The 26,557-nt window shown below is 59.0% G+C and overlaps 2 protein-coding genes across 4 annotated transcripts in view; one reads left to right on the top strand and one right to left on the bottom strand.

The window, feature by feature from the left end:
- The window catches only part of LOC106487412 (dedicator of cytokinesis protein 2-like), an 83,670-nt gene extending 74,040 nt beyond the window's left edge, over positions 1-9,630 (top strand). The window contains exons 36-53 of the mRNA XM_067298455.1: positions 335-491; positions 1,129-1,169; positions 1,306-1,396; positions 1,495-1,614; positions 2,147-2,236; positions 2,432-2,536; positions 4,228-4,369; positions 4,489-4,570; positions 4,662-4,746; positions 4,950-5,036; positions 5,212-5,388; positions 5,485-5,568; positions 5,640-5,777; positions 5,942-6,027; positions 6,282-6,432; positions 6,698-6,809; positions 8,433-8,566; positions 8,636-9,630. Of these exons, the coding sequence (XP_067154556.1) occupies positions 335-491; positions 1,129-1,169; positions 1,306-1,396; positions 1,495-1,614; positions 2,147-2,236; positions 2,432-2,536; positions 4,228-4,369; positions 4,489-4,570; positions 4,662-4,746; positions 4,950-5,036; positions 5,212-5,388; positions 5,485-5,568; positions 5,640-5,777; positions 5,942-6,027; positions 6,282-6,432; positions 6,698-6,809; positions 8,433-8,566; positions 8,636-8,725 (1,972 nt within the window). The 3' untranslated portion in view covers positions 8,726-9,630. The remainder of the gene's footprint in view (positions 1-334; positions 492-1,128; positions 1,170-1,305; positions 1,397-1,494; positions 1,615-2,146; positions 2,237-2,431; positions 2,537-4,227; positions 4,370-4,488; positions 4,571-4,661; positions 4,747-4,949; positions 5,037-5,211; positions 5,389-5,484; positions 5,569-5,639; positions 5,778-5,941; positions 6,028-6,281; positions 6,433-6,697; positions 6,810-8,432; positions 8,567-8,635) is intronic.
- A 263-nt stretch (positions 9,631-9,893) lies between these two features.
- On the bottom strand, positions 9,894-26,303 carry AUP1 (AUP1 lipid droplet regulating VLDL assembly factor). Of its 3 annotated transcripts, XM_067298463.1 has the most exons (15): positions 26,171-26,303; positions 25,650-25,787; positions 24,955-25,105; positions 23,847-24,034; positions 23,694-23,766; positions 19,436-19,509; positions 18,448-18,514; positions 17,752-17,857; positions 17,250-17,399; positions 16,913-17,076; positions 16,618-16,706; positions 11,093-11,225; positions 10,903-10,997; positions 10,607-10,756; positions 9,894-10,278 (listed from the first exon to the last, which is right to left on the bottom strand). In XM_067298463.1, the coding sequence occupies exons 1-15, from the start codon at positions 26,218-26,220 to the stop codon at positions 10,230-10,232; spliced, it is 1,677 nt and encodes a 558-aa protein (XP_067154564.1). In that variant the 5' UTR covers positions 26,221-26,303; the 3' UTR covers positions 9,894-10,229. The 3 variants fall into 3 exon arrangements, with proteins under 3 accessions (XP_067154564.1, XP_067154561.1, XP_067154563.1); XM_067298460.1 differs by lacking the exons at positions 9,894-10,278; positions 10,607-10,756; positions 10,903-10,997; positions 11,093-11,225 and adding an exon at positions 12,219-12,396; XM_067298462.1 differs by lacking the exons at positions 9,894-10,278; positions 10,607-10,756; positions 10,903-10,997; positions 11,093-11,225; positions 18,448-18,514 and adding an exon at positions 12,219-12,396 and having other exon boundaries at positions 19,441-19,509.
- Between the last annotated feature and the right edge of the window lie 254 nt (positions 26,304-26,557).

Genomic DNA, 26,557 nt, shown 5'->3' on the forward strand with positions numbered 1-26,557 from the left:
GGCTTTGCCCTGCCCCAGGCTTTGCCCTGCTCCAGGCTTCGCCCTGCCCCAGGCTTTGCCCCTGCCCTGCCCCAGGCTTCGCCCTGCCCCGTCGTGCCCATCATCGCAGCTCCGCGTGAGGAGTGGCTGGAGCGGGGAGGTCTCTCCCCCGTCCCCGATGTGCCTGGCAGGGAGCAGAGCTGGGTTTGCCCCACACCACTGCAGACCAGGCGTTGCCTTTTCTGCCACCCGTCCCCCAGCAACTCCGGGCAGCTTGGGAGGGGGGGGCTGAGCTGGGGCAGGAGCAGAGCGGAGCTGAGCGTGTCACGAGACCCATTGCCTCTCTCCTCCCCAGCCTGCTCAGCTGCTGCCAGGGACACCCCGACCTGACCAAGCCCGGGGAGAACTTCGTTGCATTGGTGACGGGGCTCCTGGAGCGGCTCCTCGACTACCGGGCTGTTATGAATGATGAGAACAAAACCTACAGCATGAGCTGCACCGTCAACCTCCTGGTGGGTGCCTCCTCCTGCCCCAGGCCCCCGGTCCCCCCGGGGCCTGCTCAGCCCCGTGTCCCCTCAGATGTCCCCAGACCCCCAGCACAGCAGAGACGGGTTGGCACCACGTGCGCACAGGGTGCTGAAGCTAGTGTCACCCGGATGCAACCTGCGGTCGCCCAGCCCAGTGGCCGCTAGGGCTAGCAGGGACCGTTTCCAGCCTGGGCTCGCTCGTGGAGAGGTGCCCTCTGCTCCCTGTGCCGCTGCTGCCCCGGAGCACGCTGGTCCCCTCGGTGCTGGCCTGAGCATCACCCTCCGCCACGATGTCCCGAGTCCCAGGGCATCCCCGGGCCCCATGGTGTCCTGTATCCCAGGACATCCCTGGTGCCCACAGTGTCCCATGTCCCAGGGCATCCCTGAGCCCCGCAGTGTCCCATCTCCCAGGGCATCCCCAGGCCCTGGTAGGGACCAGCCCATCCCAGCTCGTTGGGAAGCGCTGTGCCGCTCCAGGTCCGCAGTGGCTCCTGCAGGACCTGCTGCCGAGGGTGACCCAGTCCCCGTGCTGGGACGGGTCCTGGCAGCGTCGCGGGCCTGGGAGGGGGTGCCACAGCATGCACCCCCTGGGGCCCCTCCAGCGCCGCTCTGCTCCCCCCAGAACTTCTACAAGGAGATCGACCGCCAGGCCATGTACATCAGGTGAGCGCAGCCCCGGGGAGCGCAGCGCCCACCTGCCCCCGCACAGCCCCACGTGCGGCCCCGGCGCCCGCGCGGCGCCAGCGGCTCCGGGGGTCCCAGCCTGCCGCCACCGCCCACGCGGTGCCCTCGCCCCCAGGTACCTCTACAAGCTCAAGGACCTGCACGTCAGCTACGAGAACTACACGGAGGGAGCCTACACCCTGCTGCTGCACGCGCGGCTCCTCAAGGTGCGGGCGCAGCGTGGGGGCTGCGGGGCTGCGCGCTGGGTGCTGCGTGCCACAGCCCCGCCAGCTCGGCATAACGGGATCCTGCCGCCTCTGCGCAGTGGTCGGACGAGCCGAACACAGCCCCCATGCAGGGCTCGCACAGCCCCAGCTTGCACACCCAGCGCCAGCTGAAGGAGGCTCTCTACAACCAGATCATCAACTACTTCGACCAGGGCAAGGTGAGCACAGCACGTGGAGCAGGGTGCACGCGGAGCAGGGTGCACGCGGAGCAGGGTGCACGGCCTGCAGAGCAGGGTGCACACGGAGCAGGGTGCACACGGAGCAGGGTGCATGCAGAGCAGGTGAGCACAGCCTGCAGAGCAGGGTGCACATGGAGCAGGGTGCACACGGAGCAGGTGAGCACAGCCTCAGGATCGGGGTGCCTGCAGAGCAGGTTAGCATCACCCACGGAGCAGGGTGCACACGGAGCAGGGTGCACACAGAGCGGGTGAGCATCTCTCACGGAGCAGGGTGCATGCGGAGCTGGTGAGCACAACCTGCAGAGCAGGTGAGCACAGCCTGCAGAGCAGGGTGCCTGTGGAGCAGGGTGCCTGTGGAGCAGGTGAGCACAGCCCCTGGAGCAGGGTGCACATGGGGTCCCCCTGCAGAAGGAGCTGATTTCACCCAGAAGCACCTCGTGCCCCCTCCCTGCCCCAGGTCACACTGCAGCAGGCAGTGAGTGCCGGGCCCTTACCCTGCCCTGTTTTGCAGATGTGGGAGGAGGCCATCCACATCTGCAAGGAGCTGGCAGAGCAGTACGAGAGTGAAATCTTCGACTACGAAATGCTGAGTGACATCCTGGTGAGCCCCTGGGCCGTGGGCAGGAGGCGCGGGGAGCCGAGCAGGATCTGTGCCGGGCTGGGGGCGCAGCGCCAGCGGAGCGGGAACGGCGGGGCAGGGCAGGAGCTCGGCCGGGCTCCCGTGCTGCGGCCCTGTGGGGCAGCAGCACCGGCCCCCTCCTGCCCTTGCTGCGAGCGTTTGCATCTGCCCGGGCAGCAGCGGGAAGCCAAGTTCTACGAGAAGATCCTCAAGGTGCTACGGCCCAGCCCGGACTACTTCGCCGTGGGTTACTACGGGCAAGGCTTCCCCCCCTTCCTGCGGGTAAGCGGCTCCTCCGAGCCAAGGCGCAGCGGTTCCCCGCTCCTCGGGACGGGCCCTCGCTGGGGCCGAGCGTCCCAGCCACGGCAGGGCATCCCGGGAGGTCCGGCCCCGAGGGACAGGGCGAGCGGGGCGGCAGGCAGGAGCTGCTCGTGCCACGGGAGCAGCCTTGTCCCGACGCGCGCTGGGCACGCACGCGGAGAGCCGGTCTGCGAGCCCACACTGCTCAGAGGCGTCGCTTCTCAGACAGCATTTCGCCAAGGGTCGGGACAGGGCATCAGTCACAAGTGAAAGCATAAAATAAGAAAACACAGCCTTAGTAGCAGACCTGGCATTAATCTTTCCTCCAAGCTCTCGGTTAAGTTTAGGAGCGGCAGTGGAGCATCGTCTCCAGCACAGCCGCACCGAGGGTTGTGCATGCAACAGATCCCCCGGGTCTGCTCCCCCTTCTTAACAGCTTACGGAAACATGTCGCGTTAGCAGCTCTGGGTGCTTCTGAGAATGCAAATGCGTCTCGCCCGAGGCTGCCTGCAGCCAGGGCACGCGAGGGCGGTGCGGCGGCCGCTTTGCTGCCAAGCGCGTACCCCTGCCTGGCGCGCCACCACGTCCTGCCCACCGCCCCTGCCTGCAGACAGCGGGGCGCGTGCCGGGCTCGGGCAGCTGGCGGCAGCGCCACCCCTGCACGTCCACATCCTGCAGCTTCGGATGCTTTGCCAAGCGCGTGCGCAGGGCACGGGCCAGACGGCGAGCGGCGACAGCGGCCATGGCGCTGGGTGCCGTCCTCCCCCTGCCCAGCAGCGCGCAGGCGCTCGCTGCCTCTCAGGAACCGCTGTCCCTGCGAGCCCCAGCGAGGACGTGCACGGGGTGGCTCCGAGCGCCTCGCACCCGCATCCCACCGGCACGGATGATACCAACTCTGCGCGGGGTCGTCCCTGCTGGCGGACACCCTCCGCGTGCTCCTGCAGCCGGAGGCGTCCAGGGCTCTCCCCCGCGCCTGCTCGCAGGGTTTAGCAGCTGTAAAAGGGAAACGCCAGCTTTACTCTGGCAAACGGTTACGGACCCTATTGCAAAAACTTGGAAGCATGGTTACAAGTGAAAAGCATCGCGTGAAAAGCTGTGATTCTCCGTAATACACAATGGCAAGGCCTGCGCCCCGCGTCCTTGGTGCACAGCGGTGTTACACCTCTGCTAGACTATCCCTGTGGCACGCAGTGCCTCGGTATCCGTGCTCCATCTACGGGGTGCAGCTGGGTCTGCGCTGTTTCACTCCCGGGGTGCACAGACATCCTGCGTCTGTGCTATTTTATGGCTGGGGTGCAGCGATGCAGCAATGCGGTCTCGTATCTGGGGTGCAGAGATGCACCAGTGCTACGCTGTGCTATCTGTGCAGGCGTTTGGGCACTGCTGGGGCTCTCGCAGGAGGCCTGCGCACCATCCCTGTCCCTGCCGGCGATGCAGGCATGGGGAGAGCCGGGCAGGCTCTGCTGTGCCCGGCAGGTTTGCTTTTCCCGTGTTAGTGAACCGGCCCAGTAATTTCTTTGGGATGAGGTTTCCCATGGGGGCGGAGGCTCGACCTCGGCGGTGCACGCACCCTCGAACCGTCGGAGCTCGCGTGCAGCCGGCGCGGGGCCGAGGGCACCTCCCGGCCCTGCCCGCAGTGCGGCGGGATCGACCGCGACCTTCCTCCCCCGCAGAACAAGGTCTTCATCTACCGGGGCAAGGAGTACGAGCGCCGGGAGGACTTCGAGATGCGGCTGCTGAGCCCCTTCCCCAACGCCGAGAAGCTGAAGAGCACGTCGCCGCCCGGGCAGGACATCACCGCCTCGCCGGGGCAGTGTATCCTCCATGCGGCCGGGCTGGGAGGGCGCTCCCCATGTCCCCTCTGTCCCCATCCCGTCCCCATCCCAGTCCCCATCCCCGTCCCGCGCGTGCCTGTGGCTCCTTCACTCCCACAGACATCCAGTGCTTCACCGTCCAGCCGGTGGAGGAAGCCAAGGTCCGGTTTAAGGGCAAGAGCATCCCGGAGCAGATCACCAAGTGAGTGCCCCCGCGGGTGCTGCATCCCGCTGGGAGGGGCGCATCCTGCCGGGACGCCCCCCAGCACTCCCTTCCGCTCCCCTCCCGGCAGCTTCTACAAAGCCAACCACGTCCAGAGCTTCAGCTACTCGCGGCCCTTCATGAAAGGCCCCAAGGATCCCGACAACGAGTTCGCCGTGAGTGCTGCCACCACCGGCCGGGAGCCCCGGGGGGAGCGGGCATCCAGGGGGATGCAGGAGGGACGGGGGGGACCCAGCCCCGTGCTGTGGGGCAGGGGGCGGTGGGAGCCCCGCCGGGGGGCAGCCGGGGGGCAGGTGATGCCACATCCCGGACGGCGGGAGCAGGGACGCGGCACGGGTGACTGCCACCCTCCCCACAGACCATGTGGATCGAGCGGACAACGTTCACCACGGCTTACCCCCTGCCCGGCATCCTGCGCTGGTTCGCGGTCACCTCCACGGCCACGGTGAGCAGGGAGGCTCCGGCGGGAGCCGCCGGCCGGTCCCGGCTTTGCACCCGGGGCAGGAGCAGGTCTCTCCGCGGGGCCGGGGAGAGGCTGCCCTGCGGGTCCCCGCCGGGACAGGTGGGACCACGGCGGGTCCCGGCAGCTGCCAACCCTCCCTCCCTCCGCCCGGGCACAGACCATCATCAGCCCCCTGGAAAACGCCATCGAGACCATGATGAAAACGAACGAGAAGATCCTGAGCGAGATCAACCGGCACCAGAACGACCCCAGCCTGCCCGTCAACCCGCTCTCCATGCTGCTCAACGGCATCGTGGACCCCGCCGTCATGGGTGGCTTCGCCAAGTACGAGACGGTGAGGACGCGCCGGGAGCCGGGCGGGCGGCTGCCGGCCCCGCGCAGCCTCGGGCCATTCCCATCCCGCAGCGGGCTGAGCCGGCTCTCGGCGCAGGCCTTTTTCCAGGAGTCCTACCTGCAGGAGCACCCCGAGGACCAGGGGAACATCGAGAAGCTGAAGGACCTGATTGCCTGGCAGGTAGGGCTCCGGCCGCCTCGCTGCCCCGGGATGCGCCAGTCCCGGTGGGACCGTGCCCCGTTTCCCCGCAGACCCCGCTGCTGGCAGAGGGCATCCGGATCCACGGGCGGAAGGTGACGGAGGACCTGCGGCCCTTCCACGAGCGCATGGAGCAGTGCTTCGTGCAGCTGCGCGCCAAGGTGGAGAGCCAGTACGGGGTGCGGGAGATGGTGAGTGCTGGCACCGGCGCGGGGCATCACCGTGGGGCGACACGGGACGAGCCGCCCCGGGTCCGAGGGGGCCACGGCCGCAGCCGGGCAGGGGCGCAGGGTCCCCGCGAGGAGGGCGGCTCGGGATGGCTCCGGGCTCCCTCTCAGGCTCTGCGTGCTCTCAGGTCTCCCTTGAGGACCGGCGAGGTGGACGACCCTGCTCCATGGCCTGGGGACCGGACCGGGACCGGCTCAGCCGCGCTGGGGACAGGCAAGCGCTGCGGTGGGGAGCAGCCCTGGGCCACCCTGTCCACACAGGCCCCTCGGTGCTGCTGGCCCCCACCTGCCCCGGCCCTCCCGGCTCCTTTCCTCCACACCTTGCTCCTCCCGGAGCATCTGTGGCCAGGCTCTGCCGGAGCCAGAAACCTCGGGGCCTGGCGGGGGCGGCCGTTGCCGGTGGCAGCCCGAGGGCTGCGGCACGGTCCTGCCCTGCTCCCAGCTCACACGCCGTGGTTGCACCCGCAGCGCGGAGGCTGCCCCGGCCTCCAGGCCCGTCCCACGCATCCCCGAGGGCGAGGAGCGCCGGAGCGAGCGCAAGGAGAACCGCTCCAGCACCTTCTTCGGGTACCGGCGGCAGGATCAGCGCCAGTCCGTCTCGGAGCCCCTGGAGCCCAAGGTGACGCCCCGGCGCCTCCCCTCCGCCCCGCGCATCCCACTGCCCCCGGAGCCGCAGCTCCTGCAGCCCCCGGAGAGCCCGGCTGCTCGCGGCAGGCCTGGCCACAGCGGGCTCCCAGCTCCGGGTTGCAGCCGGGCTGGGGGGCGTTGAGAGCCCCCGGAGGCTCCTGTGCTCCCGGGCGGCGGGTGCTGCACGACTGGAGCCCGGCTGCACACAGCTGCCCATCCCCATCCCACGGGGCGCTGAGCCTCCCTCCGTGCCCCAGGATGAGAAGCGGAGACTCTCCCGCAACATGAGCGAGAGCAGCCTGAGCGCCTTCGACGGGAAGCAGCCCCCGGCGAGCAGGGAGGCCGCCGGCCCGCAGCCCAGCGCCTCAGGTACCGCTGCGCTGCCCCGCTGCCTTGCCGGCACAGCCGCGCGCACCTTCCCCGGCCCCGCAGCCCAGAGCGGCATCCAGCCCACGCCGCAGGGCCGTGCCCCCACCCCGGCACCACCGCCCCCAGTGCTCCCACTCCCACCTCGGCCGGAGCATCCCGTCTCCAGCGCGGGCCCTTGGCACACGCGGGGAGCAGGGAGGGAGCAGCCGGCATCAAAACCAGCCGCAGACCCCATGGGCTCCTTGGCAAACGCGCTCCATGGAGCTGCTGGTGGCGGCACAGCTGTGGGACCTCCCTGTCGAGCATGGGGCTCTGCCCCCGGGGTCCAGCTCTGCCCCCAGGGTCCAGCTCTGCCACGGCAGGGCAGCAGCAGCCGGGCAGATGCGACCTGCCAGGGACCGGGAGCTCCTTTAGGAGGTAATTTCAGTGCCACGAGACCATTCCTTCAGCATGACAGTGCATAAACAAGATAATTAGCACTGGGCTAATTAGCATCTTGGCACAGCATTAGCATAAGAGTGCAAACTCACCTAGCCCTGTGCTGGGACGGTCGCACAGGGCACGCCGGCTGCAGCTTGCTCCCCCCCCGCCTGGGGAGCAGGGCTCAGCCTGCACCCACGCAGCATGCCAAAACCGTGCTGGACGGGGGCCGAGAGCCCCTGCGGGCTCCGCCACGGAGCAGCAGCTCCCCTGCCCCGGCCCCGCGCTGGGTCTGGGGCGCAGCAGGTCGCGCCGCAGCACAGAGTGGGCTGCAGGGTGCTCCGGGGACCCGCTCGCCCAGGAGCTCTCCCGGGTGCAGCACGGTGCCTGCAGGCAGCGATGGGCAGAGCTGAGGGCCCGCGTGGCGCCTGCCCTGACGCACAGCGGGAAGCACAGTCCGTCTGTGAGGGAGCAGCATCCGCACGCTCTGGACGCGCCAGGGCGGCTGCGCTGCCCGCGGCTGCTCCGCATGGTCAGAGCAACCCCGCAGCCCCCTCTGCACCCACAGCCAGAGCGACCCCCTCGTCCTCGGAGTGCTGCTGCCCTCTCCCTGCCGGCCCGAGCCCTTCCTTGCCGCCTCTCTGGCGGCCGCAGGGAGAGGGGTCTCCCCTACGCCACCCCCGCACATTCCCCCTCCCAGCCTCCCGCAGCAACGCGGGCGTTTGCAGTCTCCTGCTCGCTGCAATCACCCTTTCAAACCTTCGGGGCAGCCCCTGTTTCCAGTCTCGGTACTTGGGCCAGCCACAAGGCAGCAGGACTCGAGCCAGCAGCGCAGTCAGCTTTAAATGCAAATAGCATCCTGCCTGGTCCTGCAGCACCAGCACGATTTCTGGTGCTCCGAGCCCATCGCAGGCCTCTTGCAGCCACGCGAGCCCTAACGCTGCGGTCCCACCTCCCCACGCTCTGCCTCGTGGCCTCACCAAGCCTCCACAAGCGCTTCTGTCCTGCTCGAATGTGCCGCCCGCTCCCGTGCTGAGATCGGCTCCCAGAGCGGAGTCGGCCACCTCCTTCCTCGTTGCTTCTGCCCACGTGCCCGGCTCCAGCTCCCGCACAGAGCCCTCGCGCTCCCGTAGGCCGGCATGTTCGGGGTAGGAGTCGGCGGGCGCAGGCCGCTCTGCCAGCCCCGTGCCCCCCTCTGCACAGGGCTGTCCCTGTCTCCCACCGGCTTCGGCGGCCGCGTGAAGAGCGCCAGCAAGGCCCCGCCGCTGCCACGGAAGATCAGCCCCACGGTGTACGAGACGTTCCTGGAGCAGAGCGACACAGCAAGCGGAGGGAAGGTACCCCCAGCCCCGAGCCCCCAGACCCCGCCACCGCCTGCTCGCAGTAACCATCCTTTCCGCTTGCAGGCACCAGCGTTGCCGACACCGGATGGAAATAAGGGGCTGAAGTCGCCTCCTCCTCCACCGCCAAAGTCCAAACGGCTGTCACAGCTCTGACACGGTGCCCACCCATAGCTGCACCGTCTGCTTGGGCCAGCCTTGCCCACGAGGATGGGAAAGCCCGCGGCCCCCCTGCTCCCAGCTGCCTCCTAGACGGACCCCCTGCTCCCATCCCTCCTTGCTGGACAATTCCTCTCACACCTCTCTCGTAGCATCCGCATCAGGAGCGTCCCATGCGGCTGAGGCCACCGGCCTCCCCGTGCACCCAGGGCCCTGGGGGGACGCAGAGCGGCGCCAGCCCGCGTCCAGCCAGGTCTGGTGACTGCCACCCTCCAGCATCTCCAGGGGCGCGCGAGCCCCGCGGCTGGCAGCACGGGGACCCGCCTGCCCAGGGACATCCCCTGCCCCTGCGCTCTGCGTCAGCCCCCGGCCAGGCTTTCCTTCCCGCTAACCCGAGCCAGTTACACTTCACCAGTGCCTCTCTCCCACAAACCGCACTGAGTTCTCAGCCCTTCTGGTGGTGCGACTACGCCACGGGGAAGAGGAATTCTCCCCTCCACCCCGAGCTGCCTGCAGACCGTCCCAGGAGCAGGGTGACGAGAGACGGGAGCTCCCCGCCACCATGTGCCAGACTCTTCCACCCCTCCTGCTCTCCACCCCAAGCGAACCTCCCTTTCCTGGACGCCCACCCCACCCCGCAGCAAGAGCAAGCACGTCTGGCCAGGACCCCAGGCTGCGCAGGAGCCAGGCAGGTTGGCGAGCGTGGCCAGGCAGCGCGGCGTTTTGCATAGTGCCAGCTCTCCTGCCGATACCTGCCTCTGCAGCCCCACCTGCGCCAGGCTGCCGCTGCCGCCTCCGCCAGCCACGCTGGGCTCCAGCGACGCGGCAGCGATTCCCTGCGCCCTCGCCTCCCTGCTGCAGCAGGCTGCGACCACGTGCCTACCAATAAAGGACTAACTCGGCTGGTACCCCGCAGCGGGGCTGATATCCCTGCGTGCCCCCAGCGCTCACCCATGCCCGGGCACAGCCCACCAGGGGCCTTTCCGAGGCCAGCCACCGCGCAGCACCGTTCTGCGCTCCGAAGAGCAGGGCCTCGCTCTCAGAGCCCCCTCGGCAGGGAGAGCCGCGGGCAGCTCGGCACCACGGGGGAGCTGCTCTCCCCCAGGCCGGTCAGCGCCACGGCTCTCGCGCAGTGACTGTCAGCACACTGCTCAGCCTTCAGAGCTGGCACAGAGCTGTTTATTTACACGCGCTGTTGCAGGCTCAGGAGCTGTATTTACAGTCTTCTGTATTAAACAGGAGGACCCTGGACCCGCAACCAAGGGATGGAGAGGGCAGGGGCTGCCTGCAGCAGGGAGCTGCCGTCAGGGTTTCTGGCTACAGGCGAGGGAAGGGATCTGCTCCCTAGGCCAGAGCTAGGGAAGGGACAAGGGGAGACGGTGCCTTGCGCCACAAACACGAAGTCTGGGACCAGATGGGCTGCGCTGGTGCCTGGTCTCCCTCCACACACGGAGCAGAGGAGCAGGGTAGTGGAGCCACCTGTCTCGTTGTGCTCAGCTCTTCACAGTGGGTTTGCCGAGGAGGCTGCCAGCCGCTTCCCAATGTAGATTCTGGATTGGAGAGAGAGACTGTAAGGCGCCTGGGAGAAGGACAGCTACTTTGGGCTCAGCGAGCCAGCAGTGAGAGGTAGAGGGCAGCAGCCGCAAAGGAGACACGTGGCTGCAGGGAGAAGCGGGACAAGACTAAAGGGTGAGCAGTCTAATTCCAGGAGAGTTCCTCCACACCCCAGCTTCCCTGGTCAGGACAGCCAGAGGCTTCTGTACGACCTCAGAGAGCAAGGACACCCAGCAGAGCCGGGCTGCGCCCTGTCTGCACCCCGAGGGGTCAGTTCTGGCCATGGCCACTCGACAGCACAAATCAGACCCATTGGAAACTCACCCCAGTCCCAAGGTCAGCAGATGGCTGAGCAGCAGCGAGGGGATGAAGAGCAGCAGCACCTCTGAACTGAAGAGTCTCTTCTTCCTCCCCACTGCACCTCCCTGCAGGCTCCACAGGGCCGGCTGGGGGGAGCACACAAAGGCAAATTCCCTAGGAAAGGCACGCTGTCACAGGGAGCACAAGGGAAAGGGGCAGAGAAAAGCAGGAAGACAAGGAGACAGCAGGACGGGGGCACCGAGGCAGACAGCAAACGCGGGGGGACAGCAGGAGCTGTTGACAGGGGACGCAATCCTTACTTTGGAGATAGATTCTCACGGCGGCGGGCACAGGCCCAGGCAAGAGATGCTGGCAAGCGCCTCTCCCTCCGCTCAGCCTCCTCCGGCACGTCCCTCTAGAACGAGAGCAGGTGTGAGGCAGGTCAGGCCAGGGGCACCGACCCCGCGGGGCGCTGGCCGGGCAGGGCGCAGGGCAGCCCGGCTCCCTTACCTGCAGGGGGTGGGTGCAGCCAGGCCGGGGCCGGCTGCCGGGAGGGAGCAGCTCGCCGTCCCCAGGTCGTTCGCTGACCTGGCCGGCGCCGCCGTTGTCGTCCCAGGCTGGGGAGCTCAGCACGAGCAGGGGGCTGCGAACGCGAACCCCGTCAGACACCAGCCCTGCATCTCCCCTCCGCCGCCCGGCACCCGACACCTGCCGGGCCCGGGCAGCCCCCAGCGCGCCGCCCCGGCTCGGGTTCGGGCTCACCTGTCGCCGCTCTCCGTCTCCAGCTGGGCCTCCAGCAGCATCCGCTCCACGTCGGCGTGGCGAGAGGAGAAGCGCGAGGGCGCGGGGTCGGGGCGCCCCGGGCCGCAGCGCAGCTCCACCCACGAGCCTGTCGGGGGGCCGTCAGCCCGGCCCGGGTCGGCTCGGTTCGGTTCAGCCCGGCCCGGCCCGGCCCGGTTCGGCTCGGCCGGTGATCGCCCCCCCCCGTCCCGCCCCGGGACCGCCGCGCCCCCGCCCCACACCGGCCCAGGAGCCCTCCCCGGTGCACCGCCCCCTCCCCGGGACCCCCCGCCCCGGGACCCGCCGCCGCGGCGCCCCCCAGCCCGGCCCGGCGCCCCCGCCCGCCGCGCACGCACCGTCGTCGCCGGCGGACGCCATGGCTCCGCGGGTCGCCGCGCGCCCAGCCCGGCCCCCGCCCACCACCGCGTCCGCCCGTCACGTGACGCCCGCGAGCCCCCGTGTAAATAAAACCACCGGCACCGGCACCCCGGCCCTTAAAACGGCAACGCCCCGCCTTCTGGGGCCCGCAGAGCGCCGCCCGCACCGGGAGCACCCGCGAGGCGCGGGGCGGACCCCCGCGCGGCTGGCCGCCGCCGCCGGCTCAGCAGACGCGGGCGCCGCCCGGCAGCTGGCGCGTCCCAGGCGGCGGCGGGCCCGGCCGCGTTGCCCCTTTAAGCAGCGCCTACGTGCCCGCAAAGGCGCGGGCGGCGGCCGTGCGCGTGCAGAGCGGCACGCAGCCGGGCTGGCCCCGCGCGACCCGGGGGGCGGGCCCCGGCGAGGCCCCGCCCCCCAGCCCCGCCCCGCCCGGTGCCCGTGCCCGGTGCGCGGTGCGCGGTGCCGCAGACCCGACTCGGCGCCCAGGCACTGCCGTTTATTTCCGCCGCGACAGCGCAGCCCGCGCCCCCGGCCGGGCAGCACCCGCCGCCCCGCGCCCCCCGCCGCCACCGCTCAGCTCCGGTCCCAGTGCCGGTCCCGGTGCGGCCGGTCAGGGGCTGCCGCCGGCCCGCGCCGCGCCGTGCTTCTCGGCGAACCTCCTGCGGGAACAAAGCGGGGTCAGGCGGGCGCCGGGGTCCCCGGCCGCGCGCCCCCGGGAGCCAGCTGGACGCCCCCCTTCCCCGGGGCAGCCAGGGCGCCAGCCCCCCCCCGCAGCGACCCCGGTGGGAGACCCCCGAGGCAGGGAAACCACGGAAACACGGGGCAGACGGGCGAGCACAGCCCCATCTCTGCCCCCAGGCCGGGAAACCGCGGTGACCCCTGCAGAAACACGGGGCAGACGGGCGAGCACAGCCCCATCTCCGCCCCCCCCGGCAGGGAAACCGCGGTGACCCCTGCAGAAACATGGGGCAGACGGGCGAGTACAGCCCCAACTCCACAGACATCCGTCCTGTCTTTTGGGAACAGGGACGGAGCTCGATGCTTGGGCGTGCCAAGAACAGGCCAGCGCTGGAGACACCGACTCCAGCCCCCTGCAAGCGCAAGCGGTGCCGTGCCGTGCGGCCCTCACAACATCTGCTGCACAGCCCACAGGGCACTTCCCAATGCTCCCTGCCAATCCAGACGTGCTGTACAAGGGCAAAAGCCGTAACTACCACGTGACACAACGGAGACTGGGAACCGGGCTGGGGAGAACCTAAGTGTCCAGAACTCTGCAGCAAGGGGGAAGCTGTTGGGATCATCTGACAACTTCTCTGAGAAACCAGACTTGGTTGTTTCCATACCCTCAAAAAACACTTTGGAGACTAAGCCTGATGAGCCCACGACAGAGATTACATGATACACTGACCACAGGACACGACGCAACCCAGGAGGACACTGCTACAAGCTCTACCTGGCTGCTGCAGGCAGTGAGAAGCAGCAGACACAGCTTGAAAAAATAAGGAGGTGCAGATGTAGCCTTGATACCCAGCTATCTGCAAACCACAGCCCCACACAGCAGGAGCGGGATCGACACAGGGCACCCTGAGGTTGGGGTCGTCACAGAGAGAAGGCAAAGAGAAAATTTCTCAGCTGAGGTCACCAAGCGGAAACAGAGCGTGTGAGTTTCTCTTAAAAGCCAAAGGGTTGAGCAGAAAAGAGAAAACCCAGCAAAGGGCTGGACCACAGTTAAGTGGACTGCAACAGCGCTGCAGTGAACAGAGGCTGGAGGGCAGGACGCTGGCCACAGGCAGTTCAGCACAGATAAGATGATCATAAATTTCTCAGCTGCTCTTATGACTGCTGCAGGGTTGCAGCTGGAGGCTCCACATCAGCAACTGACTTGGGACACTCCCCAGACCACACATTTGCTAGAATCAGACCCTATTTTCATTTCAAACTTGTCTAGAGTTTAAGAAAACTTAGGTGAACCTGGCAGGCAGAGTACATTGTCCTCAAGAAAGCCACAAGGCTAAATAAAATCACTGTTACAGAAAAGCCCAAAAGAGCATTAAAAACATGTCACAGGAGCAGAATGTGGGCTGTGTCAAACAAAGCTGCAAGAGCCAGCTGGAGAATGATAGCAGCAGCTTTGGGTTCAGAACAGGTGATTGCCTGGGTTTCAGGAATTAGATTTTCTGGTCAACGTTTCCCGACATTATCACTCTCCTGAGTCACCCTGCCAGCAGAGCCCCAGCCGGCCACTGTTCAGGAAGTCCAAGCACAGTATCTGCCTGCTTCCAAAATGTTCTATCTGGACACGCCAGAATGCATGTGGGAAGTGCTATGGACAGCTGTTAAGAAGCTGGAAATGTCCCTAAGTGTGGGACCCATGAGAGCTAAGCCTTACACCTAAGTTCAGATGAGAGATGCATGCAGAACACTCAAGGGCCCAGAGACAGAAAAGCACAGGGGCATGCAAGAGGAGGTCAGGACCAAAGACTCCATGTGGGAAAACAGGGAGAGGTCCCACTGCAAGACTGTCAGACTCCTGTGACCACCACCCTAAACTAACATGTCCAGAGGCTGTCATTTCAAATGTGCACTGCTATTGAACATTAGGTAGTTGGGGAATGAATAGTGCCCCAAAAGCAGAATTCTCCACTGATAACAGCCAAGTCCCACTGTGAACCTGCAGTGCTTTTAGCAGCATGAGCAGAGGACCGTATGAAAAAACACATTAGGCAAGCCTTGAGCAGTGAACCTCATTTGAGCTTGAAGTGACAGAATGACAGGGGTTGCTCCGGTAACCCAGAACTTAAGACAGACACACACACATTCCCAAGTCTATGACAGCAAGAAAGTCCCTTCATTGTAATGAAGGAAGATCAGGAATAAAACAACCTTTTCCAAATTCTGTTGAGTTCTGTTGAGTCCCTTCTTGTAGAAGTATAGAGACCGCTACTCTCTAGCAATAGTCAGAAGGCCCTCAGAAAAGGGGCACAAAAGATCAATGTACAGAGGAGCAACACAAAGTAGGGGGTAGCCACAAGAGAGGATATCCACCACCTTCTCTTTGCTGTCGAGCAGATTGCACCCAGCAAAAGCCCTGAGCCACCTCTGTGCTCATGTGTCATGAGACAACTCTGAAGATAGAGTCTAACCTTCTCTATGCCATAGGACTGCTCTGAGATATAATTCCTCTAAATTGAAATAATCTTTCAGAAGAACAGACTTGTTTAAATTCTTGGTGACTAAGCCACCTGCAATCACCTAGGACTAGCCCTTTAGGAATGTGCACTTAGAATGTGCCTAACTTCAACTTCCAATCATGGAAATTTCCTAGACTTTTGATAGTAGAGAAAAACTGATGGAATGCCAAACACCCACAGAATTTCAAAGGTTTAATAGACCCCTGAGTCCCCACAACCTTCTCTCGATACTCCTGGAGTGTTCTGGACAAAGCTCAGTGCTACACCTGATCTTGGCAACAGATGGGTTCTCCCTGTGCAAAAAGTAGTGGTTCTTCTGGGCACACAGGTCTGGCCAAAGAGACTGCTGGAGGGCAGAATTCCTCGCCTTCTCCCAGTGCCTGTGACAAATCTGCCTTGGAAAGGAACACAGTACAGTGCGGGCACTGGCCGAGTTCAGTCAGATAAGCTGAACCTGCCCACTGCAGCCAGATGGAGATCAAAGCGTTTATGAAGATTCGAGCAGATTTTTGCCGAAGGGCGCATCACTCCTCACAATCCGTCTCTGCCGTGAGCAATCTGAAGGCTGGCAAAGCTATGCCATGCACGCACCCCTGTGTACAGGCCCTAGAAGATCAGCACACAGCTTGCCAGCGAATGTATTCATGTGTTAATTACTGACTAGAGTGCATACCCTGTCCTGCAGCAAGCAGGCCTTTTGTCAGCTTGGGCTGAAGCAAAGGCTGTGTTATCTCTACCATCTTCTAAAACATCTTCCAAGGAGTCAGCCAGGCTCACCTGAAAGACGCTCAGGCACTGAGAAACCATCATTCCTGCTAGCAGCTTATTCCACCGATTAATCAATTTCCTTTTCAGAAACACCTATCCTACTCCCTGTGTAAAGTCTGTCTGCCTACAATTTCCAACTGTTAGTTACTATTCTGCTTTTCTCTGACAGATTAAAGAGCCTTTCTGTACCCGGTTCCTTCACCCATAAAGATAACCATCTCATTTACAGCAAGTTTAACACACTTCACTTGCCCTCAGATTCATATTGTGATTCCTCTCCAAACTTACTCTGAATTTTCAGAATCTTTTCCAAATAAAACCCAGATGCCAGAACTGGACACTCTTTCCAACATTTGCCTCATCAAAGCCATACACAGACGTCCAACTCACTCCCTGCTCTTTGTTAGCATTCTCCACTTATACAGAGGAAGATTAATTACACTACCACTGTTGCCAAACATCAAGCTTCTTTTTCAAAAGGAATGTTCCACAGCATCAACACTAACTTAAAAGAAATCTATCTAAAAGTCATTGTGGGACTATATCAGTCAGATCTGTAACACCAAAGAAAAAAATCTTGTTTTCTGATAATCCCTATGGCCCAAAAGCTGTGTTTCTGACAAATAGCTTCTATCCTACCTAGTCCCCAAAAGCAGAAGCTTACTGACAAAACAGGAGACAGAGCGTTTCCCAGAAATGACAAGGGGCTGCATGCTTGGGAAAAGTGAAAAGGAGGCACATATCTGTTGCCTCTTCTTCCAACCCCAACTCACTGTCTCAGTCCCACTGTCTTGGGCCAGAAGAGGAGGATGGGAGGAAACTAGGCAAAGCGAGGGCCGAGCCTTGCTTGGGGCATACCCTGATGCTGCTGGGGGCAGGGTCTTGGGGCTCAGAGAGCATGAGGTGCAGGTGGACTCTCACCTCCTGGCATAGTCGTAGAGTGCTCGCTTCCGCTCCTGCAAGGACAGATGCCGCTCCACAGGGGACTTTGCAAATTGCTTTGTAGCTGGCTGGAAGGGAAAGGACAAAAAAAAATCAGAAGACAGTCAAACAAAGCCAGGAGACCTCTGTATTGGCCCTGAAAGCACCCAGCATGCCAATTCAGTCTCCAGTTTAAAATTTTCAGTTCCCCTGACATCATGGCTAGCCCTGAACATAGGCCAAGCTCTGGCTACAAGCCATCAGAGCAGGGGAGACACCACAACCACCAAAGTACCTTGGAAGAAGGCACAGCTATGGAGCCCTGGATGCCAGAAGCAGCTGAAGCCTGGGAGGTAGATGGGGCAGGCAGGTCAGTATTAGCCTCCTTACTTTCAGGGAAGAAGGGCACTCTCCCCTCCAGCAAGTTGGCAATGGTGGTATCCACACAATTGGTCTGGGCTGTAGGACACAAGAAGATCTGTTAAAGAGGGAGCTGCTGCAGTCAGGACACCCGCATCCTTGCTGCCGACATGCTCCATAGAGCAGCAGAGACCAGGCTTCTGCTTTCAGGTATCACAGCAATTAGCATGGAGGGTGGTCCTGTGTCGCTAATACCTCAGGCATGTGCTTACCCAGATCTGTCTTGATGACCTCCAGAGGCACATGAGGCAGCACCTCCTTGACCCGCTGAGCCATTGCTGTGATCCGCATATCCTCAGGAGCGAAGGACCCAGCACCAGTCAAGCCGGAAGGCATCCTGGGCCTGGCTGCCAGGGTTGAGGCTGCAAGAGAAAAAACAGAGGGCATATAAGGGTCGCCTCAAAGTGCATGGCCTTCAAGTTGTAACAGCTTCACTTTCTCTAGTTTGATTTGATGCGATAAGAAAGCAGGATCTCCTGCACACCACCATCCTGTCCATGCTTGGGAATGGTGGTCCTCTCCCTTCCAGCTAGCTACACCCCACAGCCTAGAGCACATAGCCCAGAGCCCTAGTCCCTAAGAAGATGTCTGGGACAGGGCGACATGTCTTCTCCTCTCCTTCCACGCCTGAGTGACCAAGAGCAGACTGCAACCTCCCCAAAGGCAAAGTATAGGTGGTTGCTCCAAAGTCAGGAAACTACCTAGGCCACATACCTGGGGCAAAGGGGAGAAGTGACGTGTGTCTCAGTCTCTTCATGTGTTCAGTTTTATCTGCTGCAGTGAGCCGTGTGGATACCACACCCAGCTCCATGGCTAAGAGCTACGGAAACGCAGACAAGAGAGTCACATGTACATGACACACAACACATGCATGACCCAGGCATTCCCATCTCGTAGGGGAGTATATCAGATGTACAGGCCTGCTTGGAGCCACAGCGAGGGGAAAAGGGCTAGGAACTGATTTCTCCAGAGCCTCAGTGGCGCGTTTCAGTGTTGCATGGAGCACAGAAAGGACCAGGAATACGCAATATCATCCTGTCACAACAGGCTGACAGGGAGATGCAAGATCTTTGGCACAGGAGCTATGAGATACCCAGCACACAAGGGAAAGGTAGAGAAAGAATCACTGTTTCATTTGTAGTGTTATGAAAGGTGGGTTCTTATTGCAAAAGGTTTGAACTAGATGGGGAGAGCCTCGAAACTGTCAGAAAGGATAAATGGGGAGTCGCAAACAGGCCATGGAAGAACTGAACAGTATTAAGGGACAATAAATATGGGCCAGAGCTCCCATCATACAAATACACCCATCTAGAAATGCCCTTTGCAACTCTGCTTACGCCCCCACTCTCCTCTGTGACCATCCCAAATTGCAGTAGCCCTACACATCCCTCTCCCACACCATCCTCCTACCTCCTGAACTCGGAGCGCAAAATCTTCACTCAGTTCTTCAGCTCGTCTGGGGACAGACGGCATCCACCTGAATGGGGACAACAGCACTGGGCTGACTGCTTCGAGGGCTGCTGGAGGAGCCAGCCCCATCTGGGATCAACAGTGAAGTGGCACTATCCCCACCTCAGCTCTCCCTGCTCACCCCAAATCTCTTCCTACAAGACAAGAGTCAAACCCCACTGCTAGCTTGCAAAACTAGGGGCAAGGCATAGCTCAGAAGACAAAACTGGCTCATCTGATCTTTAAAAGCACTCAAGGATAATATGCAAAATATCTCCTAATGAAGTTCCCAGAGAGGCCCCAAATGAGGGGACGTTGCCATCCACATGACAGTAGAAAACAGATCAGCAAGAGTCAAGCCAGATATGGCCAGGGTAAAACTACAGCACAAAACTTTTCCTTGCTGAAATAGCCCAACCCCTATATCCACAGTGGAAAGAATTTGTGTCCAAGACCCTTCCATTACCTGCAGACCCTTATTACACCAAAGCAGCTCAGCCAGTCTGGGCTTGCCAGGGCCCTAGGAAGGTGTCTGAACTTCCTCTGCAATTCACAAGGGATTGCAGAGAAGAGACAGATGCTAGAGGACTGAGCTGCCTGCAGGGAACCACCCATGGGATCTGAGCAACCCTAGGGTGAATTACGGCAGCCAGAGGAACTAGCATCAAAAATACACCAGACAAACTTGAGACAAAAGTCCCCTGAGACTCTTCTTCACCAGCTGAAAGCAGGAACTATGAGCCCTCTCCACTTTAGAAGCTGGTTGAAAGCACCTGGCTTGGATCAAATAATGCTGAACAAAGCCACACTACGATACCACAATGCGGGTGCACGTCAGTGCATACCAAAAAAACTCATATTACAATGGAAAGGGGCAAAAACGTCAGGCCCTCTGCCCACCCTAATCCCTACCCCAAATGAGAGAGAGAGAGAGAGAGGGAGATAGTACCTTACTTGATAAACTGTGAAGGGAACAAAGAAGGTCCAGAGAAGCTCTGTAATCCAGGAGGAGTCAGCCACACTCTAGGGAAGAAAGGACAATAAGACTACGGCCCACATAGCGACAGCCAGTCAGGCCTCCATCAGGGAAACGGGCAGGCAGAACACAGCTAGGCCATAGCGATAACAGATGCACAGACAGAGATGTGGGGATCAGGCAAGAGGGAATGACAAATCCAAAGTACAGCAAAGGCAAGCCTCAGGGCAGATTCATCTTCATTAGTTCCTCACCAGGCAGGGCAAGAGAGTCAAAGTTTTCACTGCTTTAAGTTGCCTTTTCCTCCCACTGAGAGAGCAAAATTTTCCTTCACAACCCCCCACATTCGCTATTAGAATCCGCCTCTAGAAAGAACCGAAAATCGGCCCTAGAGCCTACTACACTTCCTTAGCATCATGAACAGTCCTTATTCCCCGGACCTCCCACACTAATGAGGTTCCATGGACTCATGAAATCTTGCTTGCTGTTGTTGTGGGAACAAGAAACTCTTACTACAGATGATTCAGATCACACCTAGCCTCAACAGAATGGCTGTCCTGATGGGAAAAGCCTATGTAATGTCTCAACTCCCATAAGCTTTATTTCTTCATTTCCTAATAGGTTGCACTGCAAAGTTTTAAATAACTCTTCTCTTTGAAGATAAAACATTAAAAGTGAGCCATGGTTTATTATTTTCTTTCTATTTCTAAAGACTAGTAAATAGCCTTTTCTCTGAGAAATATTATGATGCCTGGCCAGAAGACAGCAGCTAAGCATGGAACGTGGGCTCACAACTTAGGGACTCTCCATCCTTCTTAATTGAACATGACCCTGAGCAGCCTGACCAAACTCAAAAGTTAGCCTGACTCTGAGCAAAAAGCTGAACTAGAGACCTCCAGAGATTCCTTCCAACCTACTTTTTCAATGATTCTAATGATTCTTCTATTGGATGGTCACTGAATGGATGGCTCTTTCTAGGATTTTTCTAATTGCTTACTTTTATTCTGCATGTGACCAAACTTTCCATAAGCTGGTGAGAACAACATCTCAAGATCTAGCTAGCAATGCATCTGCCTCAACTTGCTTTAGAAGTGACTTCATCCTGGACCAAAGGTGCATGGCTCCAAGACAGGGCTCACACGTGATTTATTCAAAGGCTTAGAAAAAGGCAATATAAATGAGAAAAGCCTGGAAACCAGAGATACCAAAGGTAACATAAAGAAGCCTCATCTGCTGGATCTGAAACAGATGAGAAGCCTAAGAGATCTAATGCCAAATGCCTTATAGTGATTCCAACAGCCGGTCCTTAAAGTTACACTGACACATGCCACAGAATGAACAAGAGTCTACAGAATCACCGAAAATTTTAGGTTAGAAACAACTTCTGGAGAAAGCAGTCCTAGTTAGATTAGGTCATGTGAGGCTGCGTCTAGTTGACATATGACTGTCTCTGAGGAGGGAATTCCCACAACTTTCCTGCGTCCCTGTCCCACTGTTTGTCCACTGTTTTGTTTGTTTTTTCTTATTCAAAACCAGGATTTCTTGTGCTGCAGTTTGCGACCATTGCACCCCATCATTTCACTGCACACCTCCAAGAAGAGTCTGGCTCTATCTTCTCTGCAACCTCTCATTAGGTGGTTGAAAAGAGCATTAAGATCTGCCTTCACTTTCTCTTCTCCAGATAAAATAAACGGAGTTTCTTCAGCCTCTCCTCATATATCATGCACTCCAGCCCCTTGACCACCTCAGTAACATCCACTGGACTCCCTCCAGTTTGCTGACATCTTGCTTGCACTGGGGAGCCCCAAATCAGACACAGCACTTCAGCTGTTGTCTCACAAGCACCAGACAGAGGGGAAGAAACACTTCCCTTGGCCTGCTGGCTGCAGTCTAGCTAATATAGCCCAGTAGGTGGTTGACCTTCATCGCCCCAAGGGCACACCGCTGGCTCCTGCTCACCTTGTTCATCAGGACACCTGTCTCCAGGACCCTTTCTGCAAAACTCTGCTTTCTAGCCTGTCAGTGCCCAGCCTGTCCTGTTCCACAGGGTTAATCCAGTCCACATATATCCAAGACTTTGCATTGCTTTTGCTGAACTTCATGAGCTTCATGAAGTTGCATCAAGAGCTACCCCAATGCCAAGTCTGCCTGTCCCTGGAAGCTGAACTGTCGAGCTATGCCCCAAGGATTCCAGAAAGCAATGTTCAATATACAGTACAGGTCGGCGAGCCTGCTGCCCCCTTTCAAGGTTCCAGTCAACTGGAGTTGGAGAAAATTCCTTACAAAACCCAAATTTGGTGGTTTGTTCAGCACAGTGTCTGCTATATATCATACTCATATCTAAGAAAACCGTCTGTGAAGCACTGATTGACCATTCACAGGATCCAATCTCCAGTCCTGGGAAGTTTCTGAATAACCTAAGAAATCCAACCAGAATTTATTTAGCCAATTGTGCACGAAGGCCAAAAAATCCTGCTAGACTTTTGAAGGTGAAAGTCTGGGCCAAGAAGTGATTATAACCAAAAAGGTCTGCACTTAAGTGTATTCTGTTCTCTCCATCACTCATGAAGGAAAGGCTGCACAGACAAATGTAAAGATTTCCCTACAACTTGTCACATCACACTGGACTTCGCAGAGGAGCCAAAAACATATAAAGAATACATATTCATTATAAATAGTCCAGAACGCGACAGGTCTCCCACTTCTCTGGAGGGGTCATTTAAAAATTGAAAACACCCTCACTATTAGGAAACTGCACCTTAATTCAAAATTGAACTTGCATAGTATCAACATCTAGTCTCAGCACTTGCAAAGACTGTTATGTGCTTTGTCAGAAAAAAATATGAATTCTTCACTCTTAAGCCTCTTCTCCAACATGCAAGCAGCTATCCACAACAATCTCTCCCCCTTATCTCTGATAAGCTGCTTAAGCTGAGTATCTTCAAGTCTTATTCTCTAGATTCTGCATCATGTCTATGGCTTCCTGAGCTCTCTCTAACATTGCCACACTTTTCTTGACAGTGGGGACACCAGAACTTCCCATATTTTCGCAGTAGTTTTCACCATCACAATGCACACAGTTAACACCATGTCCCTCACTGTAGCAGACATTGCTCTTGTTATGCACCCACTGACGATCCTAGACTTGTAAGTAACAGTAACTCACTGGCAATTCATCCTGAGGCTGTTACCAGTTTCTCCATCAGTCAGTCTGTTTCCTTCCTCCATACTCTCTGCATCAGCTTGCAGCCTTGGTTCTTGAATAGCCTCACAGTTGGGTGTACTAATATGCGTTCTTTTGGATTGAGACCATTTGACCAGGCAATTCAGATCACTATCAGTAATCCAGCTCATTCATTATTCATTAAACCAAACTTTACCAGCAAGGATCTTAATATTGTGATCTACAGCACTGATGAAAGTACTAAATAGTGCTGGGCAAAGAACTAATTCCTAACATAATCTCACTTTTAAAACACCTGCTTGCTGAAGTTTTGGTGTGGACCATGATGTTTTGTGACCTGCTGGTAAGCAGCCTTAAACCTATCAAACGTGTCCTACCACCTTAAAAAGTTGCACCACAGAAAATCAGCTAAAATGCCTGACAAATATAAAATGCAAGGTTTTTTTTAATCAGCCAGATCCATACATCAAACCAAGGAAAAAAAGAAACTCAATAAAAACATATTCTGTAAATGAGCTGAAAACAATGTTATTGCAACCTATTTAACAGTGTGCATATTATCATAATGAACTTTGCTACTTTTCTGAATCTGCTGTTGCATCACATTACCTATCTGCACTTGGGGGACATGAGTTCAAGTATCTAACCTAGAAAGTCTTACATAACTTTTGGCACATCATCCAATCTCCAAGGCAACTGGAATTACTCTTTCAAAACCCTTTAAAAGAAGAGGAGATGAGAAACAGCAATACTATGGTCATGAAAGCCAGATGGTATAACATTAGACAGCCTGGCCACTAGAAAGTTTATCAAAATTGCCAGTGTAACTGAAAGAATATTGATTTAGTCAGATGGAGTTTCCTAGGAAATGCACTCGAAAAAAGAAAAGTGTTAACACTGGGAAGTTAGACCTTGTGATGAAAGGAAAAAAGATCAGCCTGCAATAGCTATAGGCTTCAAAGCAGAAGCAAAATTACTCCTGGTACCAAGACCCTTACATAGTGCACACTTCCAGAATTTCTCTTTGCTCTAAGCCCGCAGACTCACCACAGTGATCAAAGGTCTCTGAACTTGCAGGGCAACTGGCTGTACCATATCCATGATCGAGAATGGCCAAGAGCTGAAAAGGAGGAATTCAGCAGTGAATGACTCCCAAAGCTAAAAAGACAGCCCCACCTTAGGAATACCCATTTCCAGTACCTGAAACGGAGCAAGCCAGCTCGGCCATTAGTGGCAGCCTCCTCCGGGAACAGCAGCAGTGGTGGGTTTCCTCTGTGAGACGAATATGCCTTCAGGGAATCCACCAGCTCTGCTCGGCTTCCTGTTACTCCCAGCTCCATGAACCCCCGTGACCAGCAGATGAAGCCAGGGGCACCATTCAACGCAGGCTGCAAGGAAAAACAAGAGCAAGCAGAGATGCCTTCTCATTCTTCCTTCAAGGCTTACTTTCCCGGTGACAGCAGAAGAAAAAGTGCCTGCTTATCAGCAAGAACTCCTCTAGGGGCTCAGGAAGCAACCTAAATGCTAAAAATTCTAGTAGCAGAGAACTTGTTACTGTCAGGCTTCAGTAACTGCTCGGGTCCCGATTCCCTTGGAATTTGATTCCTGATCTTCAGTTCAGATGGTACCTTGTCTGTCTGAGAAACAGATTTCCTCCCTGCCTTGGGTTACAACGATATTCCCCAAGTCCTCTCTAATAGTTCCTGACGTGCTTGGTAAGGGATACATTAGTTCCAAAATTTGTTTTTCTCTAGATAAGGACCAAGTCTACTACCCTTCAGGATACAGTATCAAGTAACACCCAGAAATATTTGGAGTCAGTTGACTGAAGAATTCCATACATAAGGAATTTTTTAAAAGCTACAGGGAAAGTTACACATCCACCAACATAGCACAACAACCCCAGCGCTACTACCCTGCCACGCAGCTTCACTCGCTGCTTCCTGTGCAGGTGCAGCCAGCTGCTCACACACACAAAAGCAGCACCCAGCACTGTCAGAAAACCCCACAACCAACCCTGTTTCCGATATGATCTACTTGAAAGGCCAGAAATTTGGCTAGAATTTGCCTGTTTTAATAAATTCAATCCCCACCGGAACCCTTACCTTTTTCTGTTCCTCCCCACCGTTTCAGTTTCTCACAGAGAACCTAAGAGCATGACGCTGAACTACAAAAAAAAGTTCAAGGCTTGCGCAATGAACTGAAGAGGCTCAGGGCAAGAACTAAGTTCTGAAAGAGGCCTCTGTGCACCTCTCTGTGAAAAAGATACTTCCAGCCCCACCATGTCCCAGCTCTAAGATTAACTCACCGTATTACATGAGGTCAGAAGGTTGATGACATTGTGATCAAAGTGTGTCACATGGTTGGCAATATACACCCTCACATTGACATCACGAAGCCGGGGATCACTTTGCCGCACAAATAAGCCCAGCACTGAGCACATTACACGCACAATAAATCTGGAGAGGAAAAAAGGGGGTCTCCTCAGGTACTGCAGTCTGAGCCACAGCAGGATTAGATATTCAACAAACAAAAAAAGACCTAGGAATTCAGGTGAATTGAAGAAGGACGTGGTCCTACAAAGCAAGAATGAGTTCACAGATGTCTGGGGCAGGAACTGCTAGGGGGCTGCAGCTGGGGGGTTGAAGGATACCTGCAGAATTGTAGCAGCAGCATGAAATACAGGGCAGCAACCCCTACAGAGAATCTCTCAGCAGGATATCCAGCTGATCCAAGGTTTAGCAGTCCTTGAGCACTCAGGAAGAAACTGCCAGTTTTAGTTTTAGCAGAGAAGGCACCTTCATGAGCCCTGGGGACAAAGAGGCCCTAAAGAGCAGTTCCCTGTGAACCCCTGCATGAACCAAGCCTCTACAGCTCCCAACCCCAGGATGGCTAGGGCAGCCGTCCAGCCCCGGGCAGCTCTACAGGAGCGTCTGCACACCACATCCCCACCCCGGGCTGCAGCAGGAGCTCCGCACCCCGGGGAGAGCCAGGCCCACGCACCGTCGCAGCACGCTGTCAGGCAGGGCGCAGCTGACCAGGAAGACGTGGACGCCAATGAAGAGGCGCAGGATGAGCAGGCAGAGCCCCACGGGCGCGTAGAGCAGCAGGGCCAGAAGCAGGAACCCATCGGTCGGAAACCTGCAGGGCCGAAGAGCAACACGCACAGCTGGAGCACACAGTGGGGACACGCACGGGACAGTCGGTCCCCCCGGACCCCGGCGGACGCCCCGGGCCCCGCAGGGCCCGCACGAGGCCTCCCGCGCCTCCCCCAGCCACCCCGGCCCATCCCACGCCTCCACCGCGGGCCTCCCGGGAAACACCCTGCCCCCGCGGGGCCCCGCGCGGGACACCCGACCTGCCCCACGGGACACCGCTCCCGGCGGAGAACCCCGGCCCCCCCGAGCCGCCCCGGCTTCCCCCGCCGCCCGCCCGGGGGACACCTCGCCCCCTCCCCGAGACCCCCGGGCCTTTCCCGGGGCACCGCAGCCCGCCCGGGATCCCTCATGGGCACCGGCTCTCACCGGTGCGAGTCGAAGAGCCGCTCGGGGCCCGGGGCCGGAGGAGGCTCCATCCCCGCCCGGACTCGGCGCCTCAGCGGCGTCCGCCACCCGCCGCCATCTTCCCCTCGGCCGCCCGCCCGCCTGCGCGGGGCAGCCTGGGAGGCGGCGGCGGCCTCCCAGCGTGCACCGCGGCCGCAGCCCGGCCCCGCCCGACCGGAGGAAAGCGCGGGGGCCGGCAGCGCGGGGGCTGCTCTGGGCACGGACCCGGCTCCCCCCGCGGGGCTGCCCGCGGCGAGCAGCGCGACCGCGGCGGGACCGCAGCTCCCAGCACGCCTGCGGCGGGACTACAGCTCCCAGCGCGCCCCGCGGTAGAACTACGTCTCCCAGCATGCCCCGCGGCGCGGAGCT

The sequence above is a fragment of the Apteryx mantelli genome, chromosome 5, assembly GCF_036417845.1.
Source record: "Apteryx mantelli isolate bAptMan1 chromosome 5, bAptMan1.hap1, whole genome shotgun sequence".
NCBI lineage: Eukaryota > Metazoa > Chordata > Aves > Apterygiformes > Apterygidae > Apteryx > Apteryx mantelli.